We start from the raw sequence: 19,973 nt of genomic DNA on the forward strand, positions 1-19,973 counted from the left end.
GAAATCTAACAGTAGTTATCACGTCCATTTGGACAATAATATACTTAGAGATCTTTATGGTATGTTCATTAACATCAAAGTTTAAAACTAATGAATCTTAGGCTTCTGGCACACAGTATGACGGCTTCAAAACTCAGCAGTTATTTTATTGCATATATGGTCAGCTTCTCAGGGATATTTCTCATCACCAGCACAGCAGTAACACAGGGTGTTTCAATAAATCTAGGGTACAGTTTCTTCCACTTGGTTGTGCTTAGCAGAAGGAACCAAGAAATGGGTGTTGTTATAAATTGGAAACAATGTATCACATAAAGCACAGTTGGAACCTCCTCCAACCCAAGATGTTGGCAACTAGAATCACCTTTTGCACATAAGCAAAGAGAAACACGTAATTGATTGTGGTTTTTCTCTACTCCCACCTTCTGCTCTAGTCATGGCTGCAGATACAGAGTAATTTTTATGCTTTAAATAGCAAGACCTTTCTGTAATCTTGAACAACATTCTTAGTTGAATGTAGCCAAAAGGGGAACTTCCAGCAGTGTATGGTTTAGCGTGGGAGAGCTACCCTCCAGCTCCCTTCCCAACATGGGGATCCAAGAGGGAGTTTGGTCTCTAACAAACACCGGGCCAAGGCATAGCAGCCCACACTGACCACGCCCATCTCTGCACCAATCCAGACGTCTTCATTGCTTTTGAACTTTAAAGGCCCTCAGCAATATGCTTTTCCTGACAGTATAACATTTTATAATTTTAAGGTAGCATCAGAGGATGAGTTAGGAACATTGGTAGCCTATAGTGTATTTTAGTGAGTGCCTCTAGTACATGTAAATAAAATTACAGATTATAATAAGTGGAAACAATTCAATCAGTTGCTGGGACTCTTGGCTGCTGCTGTTTTTATTAAGACAAACATCTGGAGTCCACAATTCCAGATGTTTAGAAATCTGGGTTGTAAGGAAGATCACTTGGGTACAAGTTTTTTTTTTCTAGATATTTAGAATTTGTGTAAAATAACCTTGAATGTTTTGAAATTTAGATAAGAATGGAAATGTTGGAAATTTTGTGTGGAATGGGCTCAAAAACAGCTACATATTTAGTTACTGTTGGAATTTAGAAAACATATCTCATGAAATAGCAACTAAGGATGTAAGCACGTGAAGAGGAATTTGCCTAAGGTCTGTAGAATTCATGTGTTCAACAAATATTTATTGAGTATGTACTATGTGACAGGTGATACACCAGGGTACCCTGCGGTACACCAGAAAACAAAGATCGTTGCCTTCCCAGAGCTTACATTCAAACCAGAGGAGACAGACAATAAACAACCAACAAAATAAATAATGTAGTTTGTTAGAAGGTGATAAATGCTTTGGAAAAAATAAAATGGAAAATACGATAAGAGGAGCACTAATGCGAGGTAAAGTTGTCAGGGTAGCTCCTATTGACAACTCTACCAGCGTCCCTAAGGTATGCTTGGCCTGTTGGAGGAACAACAAGGGAACGAGTATTACTGAGTGGAGTGAGCAAAGGGGCAATACTAGCACTGAGATCAGTGGAAAGGGGACGAGGGCCAGATCACCATCAGCCACTGTAAAAAGCTGAATTTTTACTCTGAGTGAAATATGGAGCCACTGGAGAATTTTAAGCACAGCGGTGACATGATCCGACTTGGGTAATAAAAGGGATCGCTCTGGTCCTGGTTGAAAGTATGGACTCTACTGAGGACAAGTGTAGGAGCAGGGAGACTGGGTAGAGGGTCTTGCTGAAATCCAGTTAAAGAGTATGGTAATTGAGGCCAGAATAGTAGCAGTGGCGCTGGTGGTGGTAGATGGCAGTCAGCAGACTTTCTTAATGAATAGGATGTGGAGTGTGAGAGAAAAAGAGAGCACTTGAGGATGCTTCCTCATACATAAAGTTTCCATTAACTGAAATGGAGAAGGCTTTTGAGTGAGAGTTGGGAGGTGATGGAATCAGATTTGGGTATGTTGAATGTGAGATAGCTCAGACATACTAGTGGAAATGCTCAGTAGCCAATTGAATGTATGTATTAATATCCCTTGACTTTTTCTTCATTAAGCAAGAGATATGCTTATTTTAATATACAATTTTTAAAAATTATGTGCACAGCACAATTAACCGTCTTAACCATTTTACGTGCACAATTCATTGGCATTAAGTGCATTCACATTCTTGTGCTGCCATGACTACCATCCATCCACAGAACTTGCTTCATCTTGCAAAGCTGAAACTCTGTATCCATTAAACAATAACTTTGCATTCTCCAACACCGCCAGTCCCTGGGAACCACCATTCTACTTTCTGCCTCTGATTTTGACTACTCTCATACAAGTGGAATTATACAGTATTTGTGTTTCAGCTGGCTTGTTTCATTTCGTATGATTGCTTGGAGGTCAATCATGTTGTAGCATGCTTTAGAATTTCCTTCGTTTTTAAGGTTGAATAATATTCCATTGTATGTGTATGCCCAATTTGAAGGACATTCTACAGAATGCCTGACCTTCAAAAATGCCAAGGTCAGGCATGACAAGCAAAGACTGATTAATTCATAGAATGGAGTACACTAAGGGAGACAATGAAAACTAAATGCAACATGATATCTTGATTGGATCCTATAACAGAAAAAGGATGTTTGTGGAAACATTGGTAAAATCTGAATGAAATCTGTGGTTTAATATTGTACCAATATTAAGTTCTTAGTTTTGATAAATGTACCATAGTTTTGTAAGGCGCTAAATTTAGGAACCTGAGCACAACTCTTCTGTAAATCCAAAATTATTTCAAAATAAAGTTATTTTGTTTTTTTAAGTTATCTCTTTACTTGTGGACAATGTACTGCTGAAAAGATTGTCTCCCCTAGGAAACTACTTCTGTCCTCTTAAATTTAAGAGACCCTCTTGTCCCGAGGAGTGGAGTTCATTGAGATATTCTGGGCTAGAGGCTTGTTGCAACGGGAGAGATGTTATGGATGGGTGAGGCAGTATAGACACAGCCATAGCAAGGCCATAACGATGTGATCTGAGGTCATGGAATGAGATCAGACCTGAAGAATCAGAGAACTGATGGGACCTTGTTTTCGAATGGATGGCCAATGAGTAAGACCAGCCTTAAAATGTGAACAAGCCATTCAAGAATGATTTGGCAAAACATAACAACCCAACAAAAAGTTTTGCAAATAGCAGGCAAAGTCAGAGGTATTATCTGCCACTCCTAAGTGTCCTGCAAAAGAAGACAGATAAATGAAAGTTAAGCCAGAGGGGCAACCTTTTTCCAGTTGGAACAGAGAGCCTAATGCAGTCAAAGATGAGGCTGGATTAATTGAGAAAATCTGAGGAGCCTCTGCAGTTAGCACATGTCCAGGACATTCTTTTTAGGAGATAAGACCCAGCAAGTGTAAGTAAGAAACCCCAAACAGAGGAATTCAAAATGGTTAGGACCAGTGGCTAAAAAGATTACCAATCTTCAAGAAAAAAGCAGTATTTAATTAGGACTCCCCCTGTGCAAACATAGTTGTATCTGTGTCCAAGATAACTGTTTAATCATTCCTTCTGGTTCTTCTTGGTAAATTGGAATCTAAAAGCCTCTGTAACTAATATAAATTCTTTTGAATGGGTGGACCATCTGGTTACAATTTCACTTTCAATTCCCTGTTAGGCAACTGGCACCCAAATAAAAACTGTCTCCAAAAGTGAGTAGACGGAGTCAGTCATAAACAAGCAAGAAGAAGTTTAACTTTTAATTGCTAGCATGCAAGATGTTAGAAGATGAAGTATTTAATGAAATGGTGCTTTATTTAGGCACACCTTCTTTACCCTAATGTGTTTGATCTAGACCAGTGGTTGGCTAACTTTTCCTGTAATGGGCCAGATAGTAAATAGTTTTGGCTTTGCAGCCACATATGGTCTCTGTTGCATGTATCCCTAATTACTTTTTTTAAAAACCCCGTTAAGAATGTGTTTTCTGTCTTTTACCATATTTTCATGCTGTGCAATAATGCTGGCAGTTTGGAGGCGGTGTTTGTTTGTTTGTTTGTTTGTTTGTTTGTTTTTTATTGGGGAACAGTGTGTTTTTCCAGGACCCATCAGCTCCAAGTCTAGTAGTTGTTTCAGTCTAGTTGTGGAGGGTGCAGCTCAGTGGCCCATGTCAGGATAGAACCAGCAACCTAAGTGTTATGAGCAACCTGCGCTCTAACCAACTGAGCTAACCGGCTGCCCCTCGAGACTGGTTTTAAACAGGGATCTGAAATGAAGTTTCTGGCTGTGGATTTGTTGTCATGAGCAAAAGATTTGTAATCATGACTTTAATGGATTTATAAGAAAATGGATTTGAAGTTGATCTCTTACTGAAGGCTTTTCAGCATATTCACGTGAAATATTCTCTAATAAATGACATTTGTAAAACTTATTGTTACCTGAAAGTTCGCTATCCAGAAATTAAGTGAGTTTTCAGTTTCAAATGATTATATAAGACATGCTTTGTTTCTAAATAGGCTCATTATGAAAGTAGTTTCTTAATAGTAACAGGGATCTGGTTTTTGGGGTTTTTTTTAGATTCAATTTCATTTGTCGTCTTTCATCCCATTAGCTGCCCACTTTTCATAGTTTTGTTTCTATAAATTGTCTCTAAAGCTGCGTTCTCGCTTTCACAGTGTCTCATTTCTTACAGTCACATTGCCGTCTCGGCCTCTGCTTTGTAGTTGAGCTGTGGTTTTTCACTGTGTGGCCCGCCGTCCTTCATGAGACCCTAGCAGGTGGCCGGTAGGATTACCAAACCATTCTTGGGAATCACTGTGGAACAAACATTCTCCTGGCCCTAAAAGGCTAAGTGGTTGGATGATATGCCTTAGATTTTAGGGATATATTTTTCCTACTTCACATGGTTTTTCTAAGAATATAGATAAAACCATACATTTAAAGATTTGAGCTTTTACTCCTTCTGCTTACAATTTGAGTAATACGCTATCAAATAACCTTCCATTAATCTTGCATTCAAGGCCTTTGTCATATTTGGCTAAACAATGCTTACTCCAGCTGGCAGCTCATTTTAGCAGAATGGTGTGCTTTATTTTGTTTTAACATTGGGTCTCAACTTCTCAGACAAAACTTGGAACTATGAATATCTTCTAAAATTTGTTTTAGCAAGATACATTTTAAGGGGAGCACAGAAAATAAAGTAATAGTGTGATTTTTAATCCGTATTATTTAATAATCAATTGAAATAAAAAGGAATTTTTATACTCAGTAGAAATTGGGTTTTATTAACTTGTCTTGTTTTGAATAATAAAGACATTTTATCTCTAATAGTTCTCTTTCATAGATATTTGGATTCTGTAAAAATGAAACTCTTTTTTTTTTTTAACCAAATCATAGTTTCTTAAATGGCATACTTTTATTTAGTGACGGTGAATTCCCTGGTAGAAATTTTGTTTTCTCCTAAGCAAGGTCCAATCTGTTGTTAATATCATCATGTCAAACTAGATGGAAGGGAAATTTAAAATGAGTATAAAAAGAACACATTGGTATATGGTTTCTTTAAAAGTCTCTGAAATTCAACATTTAACTTCTTATATCAGAAATCAAACAAAAAAATTAATCTCTTCTCCATCGATCTCTCACAATGTACGAGTATTTTAGTGTTTTAAAGCATACTTGCGGGTTCTGAGTTGTAAATACATAACTGTGTTATCCATATAACCTCACCACTCTTTTTTTTGAAAACATGAGTATTAGCTTATATATGTTGGTTTGGAATTGGAGTAAGCTAGTGAGTGAGAGAGGGTGTGTGTGTGTGTGTGTGTGTGTGTGTGTGTGTATGTGTGTATTTGTTGATTTCTCTTTCGTTTTGTTCATTTCTTATTGAGCCATTCTCATAGTCTTTAAATCAGCTGTCATGTTGGTGCTTTCCTGCTTTGTTCTTTTGCGTAGCTCACTGACTGGATGCTGGAAAAGAAAGCTTTTAACAGATTAATGCGAGGGCCCTCCCGTCCTCTCCTTAGCCTGCTTGTCTGCATCGTGGCAGCTGCATTCTGCCCTTTCCATGGCCCTGTAAGGAAAGGAGGTTGCGTGTGCATGCACGTGCACACATAGCAGTCTCTGTCAGTGTGCATTATAAGGTTTCTGAAGCACAGGAATGAGATCTTTCCCAGGAACACTTTGTCAAGGCCAGCACACATGGGAAAAGTATTGCTATGCACAGTCTTGTAGCTGTGATTGTTTTTGTTTAATGGGGTCAGAAGAAATTTAAGTCATGAGACATAGTTTTGCTCCGCCTCTACATTTACCTGCCTTTTTTTTTTTTTAAACTCTCCCAGGCAGCAGTACCTGTCCAAAGGTCACTATAATTCCACCTTTTTTGAAAAGGAGCACAACCATACTGAGTGATCAGAATGTATCTGACGAAGAGGCTCAGGGAATAAATGGAAAAACGCCAGCGAAACACTCGGCTGCATATCCAAAGCCACAAGGTATGTGGATCAGGATTTTTTTTAACAGGTTGGGTGCTTTGTTCATCAGTGAAGTCTGCCCAGAAGAATAATGGCCACTGAAAAAGAGTTTTAAGCTATAAATGGGAGGAATTGGGTGCATTTATTTCTTCAGGAGAAAAGTCAGTCTGTGAACCTACTCAGAAAGAGTTGAGTATTTGCTCTGCTCCCAAAACACCTTAATAATTTCTCTATCATGGTTCTTTTCACATTGCACAAATTGGCTACATGTCCCCGTAAGGGCACTGTGGTCTCTTCATGCATTATTCTTGACTTAGTACAAGGCCTAAGTTAACTTTTTTGCCTAATAAACGTGTAACAAATAAATGTGTTTGGAAGTGCTGTCAGAAGGCATTATGACTTGCTAGATGTCAGAGGACCTGTGAAGCAGATCATTCTAAAACAGTGTTTAAGATACTTAGCAAGAAGACGACTTTAGACTATTAAGGAACCTAGACTTGAAAAGCCTTCTTAGTAAAGTCATCCACAAAAATTAAAGGGCCCCTCCATTCAGGAATGGAGTAGCCAACAAGTGGCAAAACAATTAAAATGGTAGAACTCTTTGAATCATTGTTTTGTTCAGTGACCATTTCCTTTTACAAATAAATTTCTAGTAAAGTGGGTATTAATTTTGAGAAGCACAAAATTATAATTTTGATGACAGCAAGGCCTTCTGAAATGAAGTATAGAGCTAAACTCCACCGTGGTTTAATGTGTAGTTTCTTCCTAATAGATTTTTATTTACATTGAATGCTGAACATTCAAAACACCAGCTCTTTCATAATGCATTCTCTAGAGCACTTTTTTCCTTGCAAGGAGAAAGACCAAAGCAAATACAAAATAAACCAAATAGAAATTGATTTTTCCAAAATATAGTCATTCTACAAATGCCCAGTATTGTTTCTTGACTGAATGTTCAGCATTCTAAAGTTCTTATGTTTTAAAGATTTCTGAAAGAGACCCTTAAAAAGGATTTTAAATGGAATCTTCCACATCATGGAATAGTTTTCTTTTTTTCTCATTACTAGCTATATTGATGGTGGTATGAAGTATGGCTATCAAGCAAGGTGAAATAACTGGTGATTCAAATGAATAGCCCATTCATGAGTTTATAACCTTTTGACCATATACTTACCTATAACATGGATGTGAATATGAACATAGAAATGTTGTGATCTTGATTTAATTAAGCTATTTATGTGAAAACCACAAAATTCCATTTTGCTCCTTAGACCAGAACTGACAAAAATTAAATGGGGTAAGAATATAAAAAAATGAATATAATTTAATTTTATGTAATTGCCCAGAACAAAAGCAAGAATTTCATTATTTATAAAGTCTTTTTTTGGAAGCATCACTGCATTACTTCACTGTTTTTCATAGGTCATTGAGATAAATTATAGCAGTGTCCTTCCTGAGCTACCGTGTACTGAAATAATTATATTCTCTGGGGAGACAACATCTGATCTTGCATTTGCTGTTTGTAGCTATATTAAAGTCATTATATTGCTACTTAATTACTTATTTACTTCCTATTTTGATTTTAATATGAGTTCATATATACAATTTTATATAACTACAGGGAACACAGATTATAGCCGTGTGCCGCTTAATGATGGGGGTACATTCTGAAAAATGCATCATTAATTGATTTCGTTGTTGTGCAAACATCAGAGTGTGCTCACATACCTAGATGGTCAAACCTATTACACACCTAGGTTATATGGTATATAGCCTATTGCTCCTACACTCCAAGCCTGTTTGGCATGTTATTGTACAAAGCAACATGAGATTAAATCAAGCACAAGAGAAAATGATGCAATCAAGAAGCGCAGTAAACACAAGAAGTATGAGGGTGATGCCTGCAAGGCATACTGGTTTACAGCAAACGTTTTTTATAAGTAGAAAAAGTACCCTCTAAAATAATGATAAAAAGTATAGCATAGTAAATACAAAAACCGGTAACAGTTGTTTGTTATCATTATCAAGTATTATGTACTGTACATAATTGTATGTGCTATACTTTTAATACAACTGGCAGTGCAGTGGGTTCGTTTACACCAGCATCCCCACAGACACTTGAGTAATGCATTGCAGTATGACACTATGACGGCTACAACATCAATAGGCAATAGGAGATTGCAGCTCCATTATAATCTTTTTTGTTTGTTTGTTTGTTTTTAAGCTGAGCCATCCTCAGCGGCTGCTCAGCTCGGGCTGGGAATCGAACCACTGTTGCTCAGAGCTCAAACTCTTGAGCGAGCTCTTAACCAACTGAGCCACTTGGCCGGCCCTTGCCCATCATAATCTTAAGGGACTGCAGTCATATATTTGGTTTTTCATTGACCAAAATGTCACTTTGCTGTGCATGACTGTGTTAAATAGATTACATAGAGCATTTTATCCTCTTTTTTTTTTTTTTTCAAAATATTCTCATTCATTTTGGGCCCTTCTCTGGCCCCCATAGTTAAATTTTTAACCCCACCCTCCATTCAGACATTTCATATTTCCCCACGCCTACTTTATTTTTTCTCCTTTGTTACAATCTGACCCACTATATTTTACACATCTGTGTTGGGGTTTTTTTCTGCCTTTTGCGCTACTGCATCCCCCATGCGTAGCACACACAGTGTAGCATGCCTTCAGTGTTGAATGAATCCCTGCTCCATCACCACGTTTGCTCCACTTGCTTTGTTTCTGTTGTTCTTTGTTTACAACTTAGAATGTGTGTCATAAAGACACCCATGTCTCTGAAGTAGGGCTACATCTTGGTATTGTGACAGCTACTGCCAAATAGATGGGGTACTACTTACTGACTTATTGACCAGTAATAAATGTTCCCCACCCTCCAGTGGAGAGAAGCTACTTTTCATTTCTCCAAACCCTGAAGCACACCTGGGTGACCAAGGCCGAGAAGGGAAGGGGATGCTAGTGGGGACTTCCGTGCCCATGAAGGGATTCTCACAGATGTCTGTGTTCCCACTGTAGTGCAAATCCCTTACAAGTTATGAATGGTGAGGCTGTTGAGGCTTCAACACCCATTATGTAATTTTAATTTACTTGAAGCCTCTTATTCTAGACCAGTGGTTCTCAGCTAGAGACAGTCCCCCCTTTGGTATTGTCTGGAGACTTTTTTACTTGATAAAACTTGCGGAAGTTGCTCCTGGCATCTACTGAGTGCAGGCTAGGGATCTGTCCGACATCCTACAGAGGGTGAGTCAGCCTCCCCACACCCCCTTCCCAAACAAAGAATTATCCAACCTGAAATGTCAATGGCTTGTGAAACTCTGATCTAGATCCTAAAAATAGTTCATAATTAAATCTTGTTGGATTGTTTCTCATGTGGAGTGCTAAAAAGATCATAGCTACAATTTATTTTGGTGATCTTTAAAACGAGACAATAATACCGAGTAACTTTATTAGTGTTGATTAGGTAGTAATGTGTCTGGAACAATATCAGGTTTATGTTTGTGTTATTAATTACAAACAAGTAAATATTTTCAAATAATTATAGTTTATACAAGGGTAAAAGTGCTAAATTTTAGATTAAAGATTAGATAACCTTGCATTTCCATCTAAATTGGAGGCTGTTCATTTAGAAACGGGTTCCTTTAATAGTTTGGGCTTATTTTCCCTCAGCCTTGGAAAACACCCTAAGGCCTTAGAAAACAATGGTTTATTCACTTCATACCAATCCTACCAGTCAAAAAAAACAAATAAATTACTGAGCAACTTCAAATGTAAGCCTTTCTTCTCATTCACCACTTTTAATTGTCCTATTTCCTTCCATGCTAGACATAACTCAAAATAACTTTCTTAGCAATTAAAGCTAACAGTTCTTTTTTTCTCTTAAGAGCTTTGATCCACAACATTCTCCATAGTTAATTATTTTGATAAAACCCGTGTAGCCATGTATTGTCAATTCTCAATCATTAAACCTAAATGTTTGGAAAAGTTTCATGAACTTGGAAAGCCGCATTATTGTTTGTATAATTTAAGTAAATGTAAAGTACTCAAACCTTTTTCATTTGCTTCTAAAGTAAAGCATGCTATGTGTAATGTTCCATTCTTAAGGTATAATATGTTATAAACTGATAATGCATTAATATATAACCTGCTATTGTTTTTCATAGTTAAATAAGAGTAATCAAAATGCAGTGGTCATCCCCAAACTTAAACTGCAATTAGTGTCTCTTTTCATTCTTAATTCCTTTGCATAGTTGGAAATTTTTGAATAATTAAATTGTTTGGTTCTATGTACTGTCTGTAAAAGTGTCTGTAACAGAGCCTATTTTATTTATAATTACCTATAACTATAGGTATAGCTCAGACTCTACCTACTGTGTCAGTTGATGACGATTCCATCCTTCCTGTTCAGGCCAGAGGTCTCAGAGTCAACCTTGACTCCTCTCTTTTTCTCTCATACCTCAGATTTAATCTATCAGGAAATCTGCATTTAAAATATACCTGGAATCCAAAGCTTTCTCACTATCTCCTTCCAAGCACCATTATCTCTTGCCTGAATTTTTACAATAACCTCCTAATTCTCCTGCTTCTACCCTGCGACCCCACATTCTCAACCCAGCAGCCAGAATGAGGCTGTCGGAATCTAAGTCACGTCATGTCATTCCTCTGCCCAGAACTCTGCAGTGACTTCTATCACTGTCAAAACCTTTACAAGGCTCCACAAGGTTGTGCATTATAAGGCCTGCCGTCTGACCTCAATACCTACTCTTGTGTGTTTTACCTCCTTCGGCTCCAGTCACATTGGCCTCCATTGGTCTATGTGATGGACTGCTCTTCCCCAAATAACTTCCTCAGCTCCATCAAGCCTTGGTCAAATCAGAATTTCTCAGAGGCCCACTTTGAACACCCTACTTAATACTGCAACCTGCTGTTTCTCCCCACTGCCTATACTCCAGATACCCTTTATCTTGTTCTTTTAGCTCCTCCCCATTTTTATTAGCACTTAACACCTTTTGGTATATGAATTACTGACTATGTTTTTGTTTCTTGTCTTTCCTTTTGTTCATTGATATGATCAAGTGCATAGAACTTAGTAGATACTCATGAAATATTTGTTGAACTAATGAAAAAGTAAACATTTTAAAAAAAACCTGTAGAGTATAGATGTGTAAGATTTCTGTAGGATATGTATTTTGGAAATGTCGACTTCTTAATGTTTGTGTTAGTTTATAGTCCCTCTCAAAATGTCTGAGATTTCACATTGCTTCGTATCTTCACTGACACTTAATATTGTCAGATTTAAAATTTTTGGTTAATCTGATGGAGATGAAGTGATATTGTATTGTGGATTTAACTTGCATTTCCTGATTATTAATGAGGTAGAATACTGATATTCCTGTTTACTTCCTTTGGGCTGTGGGGGGAGGAAGCAGCAAGTTGTATTTTAGTCATAATGAACTGGAGGTGCTGACAGGACATCTAGGAGATGTTCTGAGAGCATTTCAAAATGTTGAGCCTCTGTAGCATAAAAGAAAGATCAGAAAAGGGGGGGGGGAGAGAAAGGGAAATGATTTTCACTTGTCAGTTATATCCTTTGAGCAAAGTATGCATTTTTTTCTTCTAGGACAGTGTCTCTGACACATTAGCCATTCAAGTATCATCTTGAGATTTTTGTCATATTCATGTAACATTTGTGCTCTTTTATTTAAAATGTGTATATTTACTGATTTTACTATACATTTGTATTGTCTCCTCTTTGTCCACCTTTATCAATCAACATGAGCTCCCTTATGAGCTCCTTGATGACAGAATTAGTTTCATCATGTATTCCACAAATTTGCTAAGCACTGTGCAGGCATTTACTGGGAACATAGTTGTGATCAAAACAAACATGTTCTTTACCCTTACAGAATTCCAGCATTGTGGAAGAGAAAGCTTTACATCTGTATGTATTTAATTTTTTATTGCAGATGTGTTTTGGTTTTGGTTTTTAAGATTTTATTGGGGCATTGGGGAAGGGGCACAGCCAAGTTGTCCTTCGGTCTCAGTTGTGGAGGGCACAGCCGGCTCAGGTCCAAGTTCAGTCCCTATCCGGCCGCCCCTTTGCAGCTCGCAGCTGCTTAGCTCAAGGGGCCGTGTTCAATCTTAGTTGCAGGTGGGCATAGCCCACCATCCTATGCGGGAGTTTAACCGGCAACCTTGTTAGGAGCATGTGCTCTCACCAGCTAAGCCTGTTGGCAGCTCAGCGGCAGCTCAGCTCGGGCGCGGCTCACTGGCCTATGTGGGAATCGAACCGGCAACCCTGTTGTTCAGTGCTCACTCTCTTAACCAGCTGAGCCACTCGGCATCCCCCAATCTATTATTTAATATTACTTACTACTAATTAATAATCATATAATAATTTGCTATAGCACTTTGGAAAAAAGTACAGTGTTCTGAAACATTTTAAGAGATAGGCATAACTGAGATGGGAAAGGTCGGTGGAGTCATCTCTGAGAAACTGGCTGATATGTATCATTTTGAGTCTTTCAAGCATCTAAAAGTGTCTGGCACATAAGAAATAAGAAATGTTTACTGAATAAACTGCAGATTAGGATGAATTATTTTACAACAATCTTTGCACACAGAATTATAGAGAACACACTTCCTTCTTTGAATATTCTAGTTAGGAAGGTTGAAATTACTCCTAATGTTAAAACTGATTTTTGTGTGTGTGTGTGTGTGTGTGTGTGTGTGTGTGATATTATCCTGGTTTACTATCTTTGTATATATTTGTTATACAGAAAATATTTCCTTAAGATAAAGAAATATTACACTTATATAAGTCCCGCCCTTCCCAATAAATACTATTGGGTCGTCGGGAAAGTCATAACGCATTTTTGCATTGAAAAACATAGAAAAATATGTAATGACTTTCCCAACGACCCAATATATTTACCACCTCCCCAAGCACATCTTGGAAAATAATATTTTCATAAAAAGAAGCATGTCATTTTTTCGTATTGGGATTTTCTTCTCATTTGTGTTGAAAGTAATGAGGTGCATTGTTCCATTGTCAGCTCATTGTGATATATATGTATTTTTTCTTCTCTGTAAGAATTGATAACTGGCACAGAAATGAAATCTAAGCCGGTGAGCGTCAGGCAACTGTCAACTGAGTTTACAAAAGAGATGAGATGACTGAAAACCAGGGTAACCAGCTGGGGGAAAATGGGGCATATAATTAGGAAACATAATTCCCCACCCTTCTTCCAGAAATTAGGAGAAAGGTTAAAAAAAAAAGATATGATTCTATTTGATTTGTTAAAAAACGTTATAGAAAAACACCTACATTGTTATAATCTTTTGTCCAAAATGTAAATTAAGCTCTTATGGCATATTATATTTTCTTATCTACAAAGTTTCTCATCTGTTACGGGAAAGTCTATAGATTTTAGTATTTGGGGAAATGGCCTGTTCCTATTCTGTTAATTGAATGAAGTGCTTATTAGTAAGCACATGATTTGTGGCACATTGATGCAAGCTAGCAGACAATAATAATAGAATTTCTATGTCCGCCTTTTGCTGGATTTATGTTGAGGAGCAGTGCTGATAATGAAAGGAGCCAGAGTCTGGATACCAGTCATAAAATCAGATTAGTCTTGTTACCCCAGGCCAGTCACTTAACCTCAATAAGCCTTCTGAGACATAAGAGGTGAATAATGGTACCTACCTCAAAAGACAGTAAAGTAAACAATTTTATCTAAAATCAAATGACATAAGGCGCTTTGGTTAAATGGAAAGATCCTGTGGTGGCGCAATATTAGTGTTGTTTGTTGTTGCTTTGTTGGCTTTTTTGGTTAACTTACTAGCTCTGGATTCTGGTATATCTGTTATTCACTCTGTTATTAGAAAATGTGTTTTGTAGCAAATGGTGTATCTCTAGGAATTAATTTCAGTTTTAGCACTTTCTTTCCTCTATTTAAGCAACTGCTATGTTATCTCTAATGGAATAGCCCTATATAGGTAGTTCCCTAGGTGTTTAATAATACCATATTTAAAATGACCCAAAATTAAAGGTCCTACCCGAATCTTGGAGATGGAATTTTCACAGGACACAGAGCACATGTCCAGATAGATAAAGGTCCTTTGGTGAAGGTTCACTACAAATTGGACAGACCTCTTTATAAAAAATTGATAATGCTGAAGATTTTTATACCTAGGACGCCAAATTTTGTGTGTGTGTATGTGAAGGAAATACTGAATTCTGTTCATTGTTTCTCTACAGTGCCTCCAAAGCCATTACATCTGCAAAATTCACCTTTGTCCAGTACACACCAAACCCCCAGGCATAAAGCTTTATCTTGTGCAGCACCAAGGATGGAGGAAGTTAAGCCTGTCTCTGCTTCTTGTGTTGCAAAAGAAAAATCCAGTAAAGTATCAGATCTCATCAGTCGCTTTGAAGGAGGCAGGTAAGAGCTAACATACAATGGGAGAAGGCAGAGGGGAGATGAAAGCTGGTTTTTGAAAACGATGATAGAGTTAATAAGTTTTCTAAATTAAAAATAGATCTGCTATTAGGTGTGGTAGGCCTTTAGAAAAGTGATTTTTAAAAATATTTAATCTTGCCTTAATATGAATTGTCATTTACTGTACATTACCTATGTGTAGCTTCTTCATTGTATGCTATATATAATAGATCTATAGATATGCTCTCTCTCATTTCCTCTGTGTCTGTGTATGACACTCTGCGTGTTACTCCTTGTGGGTCACTCTGTTGGTTGCTGGATATCTGGGTTGGGAAATTGTCTTTATCTGTTTCTCACTTACAATGGATCGTTGTGTGTTTGTGAATGTAACTCCAGTGAGCCTGTCCCATCTCCATGGGCTCCTTTCTGACCCACTTTATTTAACGTGGGTCTTCTATATCCGTTCAGTCCCTGTTTCCCCTCTCCCCACTCCACTGTACTAGGTGTTATGAAGAGATATTGACAATAGCAAAAGTCAATATCTCTAGACAATGCTAAAATTCAGTTTTATATTTATTAGATACAGTTTATATTCTTTAGTCCTGATGTTTCAACAAAGGTGAGTGAAATGCTGTATATTTCTCATTCAGAGATAAAAACAAACTCACATAAGTTGCTTTTCTTCTTACATGACCCTCAATTATTTTTTCTTAGAATTCCCATAGCTGACAAGTAGAATTTTTAAAAATTTTTATCAGAAGCATTTTATTTTTATGTGTCACCAAAAGTTTGTATACAATTAAACACAACTGTATTTACAACTTTACTTTCATCCTTGAGGACATATATTTCCATTCATTCCAGCGTAATATTTGGGAATGGTCTCTGTTGGATGATTTTATTATTCATTTGCAGGATTTATTGTTATTTATGTAATTAATTATAGCTTCAAGATGCTTTCAAAATCTTCTAGAAATTATGCCCAATGAGAAAACTACATTGTCCCTCATTTAAAAGGCGCCTACACTTAGGAACAAGTTCAGGAAAAAATTAGTTCAGAAGCCTGTCTTCATTCCCAATCAATTGTGGGGACTTGAATCATGAATATTTAAACTTCAACATCTCCCCCTCTGAAGGAGGATTTTTAATACCTTTGCTATCTTAAAGTATAGTCATCTTTACTAGCATATCCAATTCCACTTAAAAACGTTTTCTTTTGTCGGGCAAGTTGATTTAATTGCACAGAGTGACCCCTCATCTTTGCAGGTTTCCAGGGCCATGTCCAGTGACTGCATGAATATGAGAAGTCACTGGAGCCCTGAACCCTAATTATAGTGCCTGCCAGAGCCTGAACCCCCTGAATGGGTCAGTATTCCAAAGGCTCAGTCCTCTGAACCTCACAAATTTGATAACCCACTATTTACATTCCTCTCCCTACACGAAAAGCACACAGTTTTCCCACTTATTAATACCAGTTTTCTTGTACTGTTTCAGACTTCACACATTCAAAGTCATATTTTGATGCAAAGCTTGAAGTTTGGGTTCTAAGGAGCAATGTGCTATAACTTAGGACATTATAAGCAAACTTGCTCCAAGTGAACTAGGATGTCATGTGAGCATTTTGGCAAATCGAGAGAAGGGCTGTTACTTGTGGCAGACTCCACTGCCAATACACAAAATAATTATATATTCTTAGTGGGATGTTAACAGTAAACTGGCCCTGAAAGTGTCTGGAGGGGTTAGCGTTGCATTAGGTTGTAGTACTTTAATGGGAAGTTTGTGTTTCCTGTGGAGTGATGTCCATGAGCCTGCAGCATAGCTCTCGGGTTTTACCCCAGTTATTGCAGCTTAAACCAGCACTTTGTAGAACGGAGGGAGATTCGGCAGGCTCTGAGTGACCACAGTAAGCTGACAAGAAGAACCAATGTCTGTCACAGTGGGGTCATAGATCATACCACACTACTAAGACCTTACCCACATATCATGCTATTGCTTTTTGCAATAATCTAAATAACTGTTTTATTAAGATGAGTGACTTAGAGGATGTATTAGAGCAAATGAATTTAGTGTGTGTGGTTTTTTTTTTTTACTATGGTCTTTCTTTCTTTCTTTTTTTAGAGTAAGAGAAGCTAGTCTTTTTAACCTATAAAAGACTTCAAGATTTTAGGAAGAAATAAATAACATTTTCCCAAAGTTGAGCGTTGGTTTTTCCCAAAGACACTGCCAGGCCAAATGTTTTTCTCCATAGCACCTACTGGTTCAACCATTGCTTTTACTAACCTTCCCTCCCCACCTCATCCCTACCCCATCCCCCACATATACGCCCTGGATGTCACTTATTACAGAAAATTCCCACCTCTCATCCAAAACAGTCCTTCCCAAAAATCCTAAGCAAGCCCAAAGTTTGGTACAGACAGTCTCCTGGGGGTCTTTCCACTGGGTTTCTGGACGTTGATGGCCAGGAAAAGGAGGACAGTGTGACTCAGATCTCGAAGGACTGCTAGGGAAATTATCTAGGCCAAGGGTATGCTCTTCTAGATGGCGCACATCAATGGCGGAGTGTGTCACATTTCTTTCTTTTGACAACCTTAAACTTTTACGTATATGACATTTTCCCCTACCAGTTTTTTCCTTCCCTTCCTATGGTACTGAACTTGACCACGTCCCTTCTTTCTGTTGCTATTCTCTGTTCCATTCTGCAGTCCAGGTCAGCAGTGTCTGGGAGGGTGGGTGAAGGAAGAAGGTAACACACATCCGGCATTGTCCATGGCCCTGGCTGCTCTGCCCTGCCCCCACCTCCCTCTACCCGGTGACCCCCACTTGCACTGGGGAAGATGCGAGCCCTGCACTTTCTTCCCACATTTGTATGCGGCCGACTCACCTGATCCTCACTCCATCCTTCATGTTCCAGTGTATTGTAATGTGCAGTTAAGGCCATGGGATATGGCATCAGACTTCATAGTGTGAACTCCGGCTCGTCATTTGTTAGCCTTGTGACACTGGCCACATTATGTAAGTTTCTAAGCCTCGATTTATGGGGTCCCAATTTTGGAATTATCATGTGGATGAAGCAAGATAATTAATATGAAGGGCTTAGTATAGGTTCTGGCACTTAATAAATGTTAGCTGCTAATATTGAATTAGTGCCATGATCATCATCATAGTCACAGTTATTTATTACTCATCGAATATTTATTGAGCACCTTCCATACGGCAAGTGCTATGCTAAGAAGTGGGGATAACGCAGAGAACAAGACAGGCACATCCTGTTCCCTCCCAGAGTATCCGTCTATATTTATCTTCTCTCCTCATTAGGTCATAGGAATCTCTCCAAGACTCCAGCCCAGAGTTTGATGTTTTTCCTCCCTGGAATCCTAGATTTAAAGGCTGTACAAATATTTCCACAGGAACATTGTAATATATTGGCAGTTAGGTTCCATCGTACTATTATGGTGCTAGCTAATGTCGAGGAATAATAAGGGATTTTAATAAAACGAAAATAAAATGTGTAGTGAGTGGTGGAGTGTGCTATAATAGAATAATCCAGGGAAACTTCTTGGAGGTGACATCTGAGCAGAAACCTAAATGATGGGAAAGGAGTAAGCCACACTAATGTCTCAGAAAAGGTTGTCCTAGGCAGAGAGAACAGCAGCTCAAAGGTGCAGGCATTGGCTTATTGGGAATGGCGGGACAGCAAGGAGACAGGTATGGCAAGAGCTCGTGAGTGAGGGGAAATGGAATTTAATGAGGCCGGGGCTAGTAGCATATGTAGAATCTCGTAGGCCATGGTCAGGATGTCAGATTTACCTTTAGGTGTGTAGGGAAGCCCTCCCAGAGTTTGATCTCTGTGGCTGACTTGGAGAGCCTAGATTGGAGGGAATCGGGAGTGGAAGCAGAGAGCTCAGTCAGGAGGCTGTGGCAGCATGTGTAACCAAGTTTTTCAGAATATGTGTTCCTCTTTCCAAACAAAAACAACTTTTGGTTTCTAACCTGTTGATGAATTGAGGGCTGACTATATTTGTTTTTAAAATGTTAAGAAAATAAAAATCTTGGGGAAAGATGGTTTTATTAAATATAAATATTTTTGCTATGTAAACCTGTACTAACAATCAATATTAACAAATAGCCCAAGGAAATGTTTCAGACCATACAGGTAAAGCTCAGGCTTATCATCTTTATTGAAATGTTTGTTTAAATGTGGTTAGCATCCCAAGACACTGAGAACTGCACTGGAATGTTCTTATCTCTGTTTCTAAAACCATCAGAGGTGAAAAACATGTCTTCAGTAAATATCCCTTTTGCGCTGCAGTAAACTTGTTTTTATTCTAGAACTTGTCCATGCCAATGTTTTCACTCCTCGTTTGCATTTTATCTTTTAGCACATTATCAAATTACGGTGATTTGAAGAAAGATTCTGCTATGAACTTAAATGCTTCTAGAACCCCAGGAAGATCTGGACTGACAACCACACCTCAGCAAAAACTCGTCTCCCAGCACCCACCACCGAAGCAGGAAGAAGAGGATCCGGATCCAACTCAGGGTGTACCGGCTTGTGTGGCTAACGGCGTAGTGGCGGCACAAAACCAGATAGAATGTGAGGAGGAGAAAGCAGCCACCCTTAGCCCAGAGACTCCTATTCAAACTTCGGAACCTTTGCTCGATACTAACTTAGTGAATGGAGAAAGAGATGAAAGTACCGCAGGCCCTGCCTCACCCACACAAAATGACTGTGATGGGAATGCTTCTGACAGTAGCTGCAGGACTCCAAGTGTAGGCCCAGTCCTCCCCCTGGAAGGAGAAAGGGCAGAAGCCACGGTACAAGAGGGTGAGAATGGGGAAAGCCCTCTGGAACTGGAACACCTGGACCAGCACCAGGAGATGAAGGTAAAGCATGAGCCTAGCTCGTACGTGGGAGGAAGCACTGACCATTCCACTACAGTTTTTTGTTTGTTTGTTCATTTTTGTTTTTTATGTTTTTGTTTTTGTAAGCAGTCATCAGATTTACAAAAAGGTGCAACAAATTTTAAAGTGATACCAAAATATCATTTCTGAAACAACAT

At 38.3% G+C, this 19,973-nt stretch overlaps 1 protein-coding gene across 5 annotated transcripts in view; it reads left to right on the plus strand.

Moving 5' to 3' along the window:
- The window catches only part of FGD4 (FYVE, RhoGEF and PH domain containing 4), a 219,976-nt gene that overhangs the window by 146,646 nt on the left and 53,357 nt on the right, over positions 1-19,973 (plus strand). For all 5 annotated transcript variants that reach the window (XM_019625681.1, XM_019625686.1, XM_019625683.1 and 2 more), the window contains exons 2-4: positions 6,329-6,481; positions 14,733-14,916; positions 19,293-19,797. In XM_019625681.1, the coding sequence (XP_019481226.1) occupies positions 6,329-6,481; positions 14,733-14,916; positions 19,293-19,797 (842 nt within the window). The remainder of the gene's footprint in view (positions 1-6,328; positions 6,482-14,732; positions 14,917-19,292; positions 19,798-19,973) is intronic.

This window comes from Hipposideros armiger, unplaced genomic scaffold, assembly GCF_001890085.2.
Source record: "Hipposideros armiger isolate ML-2016 unplaced genomic scaffold, ASM189008v1 scaffold_638, whole genome shotgun sequence".
Classification (NCBI taxonomy): Eukaryota; Metazoa; Chordata; class Mammalia; order Chiroptera; family Hipposideridae; genus Hipposideros; species Hipposideros armiger.